The 2500-nt window shown below is 33.2% G+C and overlaps 1 protein-coding gene across 1 annotated transcript in view; it reads right to left on the bottom strand.

Moving 5' to 3' along the window:
* LOC122256241 (dipeptidase 1-like) overlaps positions 1–2500 on the bottom strand; it is a 59885-nt gene that overhangs the window by 2331 nt on the left and 55054 nt on the right. Inside the window, exons 8-9 of the mRNA XM_086547968.1 lie at positions 1766–1841; positions 1204–1342 (exon numbers count right to left, since the gene is read on the bottom strand). Coding sequence (XP_086404094.1) covers positions 1204–1342; positions 1766–1841 — 215 coding nt within the window. The remainder of the gene's footprint in view (positions 1–1203; positions 1343–1765; positions 1842–2500) is intronic.

The raw sequence follows: 2500 nt of genomic DNA, 5'->3' as shown, positions 1-2500 counted from the left end.
TTCTTAATATATGTTTAATGCCGTGAACTTATTAATGAATCATCATTGGAAATAGAAAAAGGGCTCTCTTAGCTAAAAGTTAAAGGATATGTACCGAGTGCATTGTTTATACAGAATAAATATATATGCTCGTTTGTTTGCAAAGAGTTTCACTTGCATATTGCAGACTTAGATACTGGATGTCGATATTCTGTTGTGAAAAATTCATCTGAGGTTTATTTGCCTGTGTCGATGTTTACTTACTCTTTCCGAAAGTGGAGAATTTTGTGAACACTAGTGAAGTGATTGGTAGCTTATTGTATATTGGTATGCGAACAGTAGCTCTATTTCTGTGCTTCCCTACTCTCTCTTTCTCTCTCTCTCTCTCTCTCTCTCTCTCTCTCTCTCTCTCTCTCTCTCTCTCTCTCTCTCTCTCTCTCTCTCTCTCTCTCTCTCTCTCTCTCTCTCTCTCTCTCTCTCTCTCTCTCTCTCTCTCTCTCTCTCTCTCTCTCTCTCTCTCTCTCTCTCTAGCTCTGCTCCCATTCCCTCCCTCTCCTTGATTCCCCACTTCGTGCCTATCGAAAGCCTTAAAAGACGATAGATTTATTTTCATAATGGAAATCACATCACTCGACAATTCCCAAGGAGATATAGATTCTAAAGCCTGGTTAATATCACTAATGCATCCCAGAGCCTCAAAGGACCTACAGTGTCTGACGAGGAATTTATTATTTAGTTTCTCAATTTCTGACTTATTTCTTAATACTTGGTTAACCTCCAAATAGCAAGTGTGCACGCAAGAAAGTCTCAGAAAAGCATTAGATTGATTAAATTCAAAACATTATGTCAATGACTTTCGCCTCGTGATTCCTTGCTTTGTTGGCATTGTGAAGATTTTTTTTTTTATTATTCTAACATATGAAAATGAAATTTCAGAATAATCGTCACATGGGAATGACCGTGTATAGAAAATCATGGTGGTACACATAAACATAACCTCCCGATGCAGGCCTTTTGCTTTCTATTCTTCAAGTATTACTAAAACCGTCTATTTCTATTTTTTCATTACTCTGATAATGCCTTATAACCAATATTTCTTTTTCATATAGTTCCATGTTTAAAGCATTATTACTTTCTATTTTCTTTCTCATAAAAACCTTCTCCCAACTCTCTCAATGACATCTTTACATAAATCTACGGCATTTTAACCCACGTTTCACTTACTTCTTCTACTGTCCTAAAGACCCGTAGCATGTTAAGCCCTGCCAGCTTCTTCAGGTCTAGAAGGCTCCAAGTTGGATCACGAAGGAGCTCGGCAAACAATTCCGGGTACTTGGAGACATCCTCTAAGCCTTTGGGAGTCCTTGAAGAAAGGAACGTTCTGTTAAATGTAGGAGTGCAGCATTCGAGGATATGCATGGGATAAATATTGGACTATTTTTTTCTTACCTAATATGACTTTGTAGGATCTTATCAGCGTTTAGTGGTTACGAACTATACAAGGATACTGATACACAGATAATTTCCAGATAATTGCCGTTTGTACTCGCTGGAAACGGCTCACATTTCCAAATATAAAGCCAAGTTTCTGAGATTTCCTAAGTATATGGTAGAATTGTGTATTAGTGCATTTATGTGTTTTATTAGTGCATTTATATGGTTTACTGCATATTTCCATATAGCAAATGTTAATATCCTATCGAAGACTTAATTAAGGATACTCTCTATATTGATAAAAGTGTAATATTGACTGACCACAAGGAAATAGATACAAGAAATGACTTACCTGTTAATTCCATCGTAGCCAGCACCTAATCCCACGTGATCTACACCCGCGACTGACCTTACGTAGTTGATGTGGGCTGAAAAGTATTGCAATAACAATGCAATGATCATTATAGTGGTAATAGCATTAGGAATGATAGAAATATCAAGGACAATAATAGCAGGGATTGCAATGATATTGGGAATTATGAAAGTGATGATAATGACAAATATTTGAATGGTTAGTATAGCTGGAAAAAAATAAAAAAAAAAAAAAAAAAAAAAAAAAAAAAAAAAAAAAAAAAAAAAATATATATATATATATATATATATATATATATATATATATATAATATATATATATATATATATAATGATATTTATGGATAAGAGAATGATAATCAGCATAAGATCGTAACTTTAGGTGCAATGATATTGATAAAAATAATGAGAACGATAAAAGAATTAATTGATGGTAAGTATCATGATAATTACAATTAACCGTAATAATCAACCTGGTGATAATAATTAATATTTATAATGATAATGTTGATGATGATAGTGAAATTGTTGATAGTGATAATGATCAGGATGATAATAATAGTAATAATGATAATGATAATGACAAACTACAACCATTGCTACAACTACTACTAATGATAATGATGGTGATAATTATTCAGTATTCATATTGATCATATGAGTGATAATAATAATAACTATATCTTGCATTGATATCAATGATAATAACCACTAT

This window comes from Penaeus japonicus, unplaced genomic scaffold (assembly GCF_977035675.1).
Source record: "Penaeus japonicus unplaced genomic scaffold, GWHDUDI00000001_assembly GWHDUDI00000020, whole genome shotgun sequence".
NCBI classification, from domain to species: Eukaryota; Metazoa; Arthropoda; class Malacostraca; order Decapoda; family Penaeidae; genus Penaeus; species Penaeus japonicus.
The sequence above is the reverse complement of the archived record's forward strand: the minus strand, read 5'-3'. Positions and strand labels throughout refer to the sequence as shown.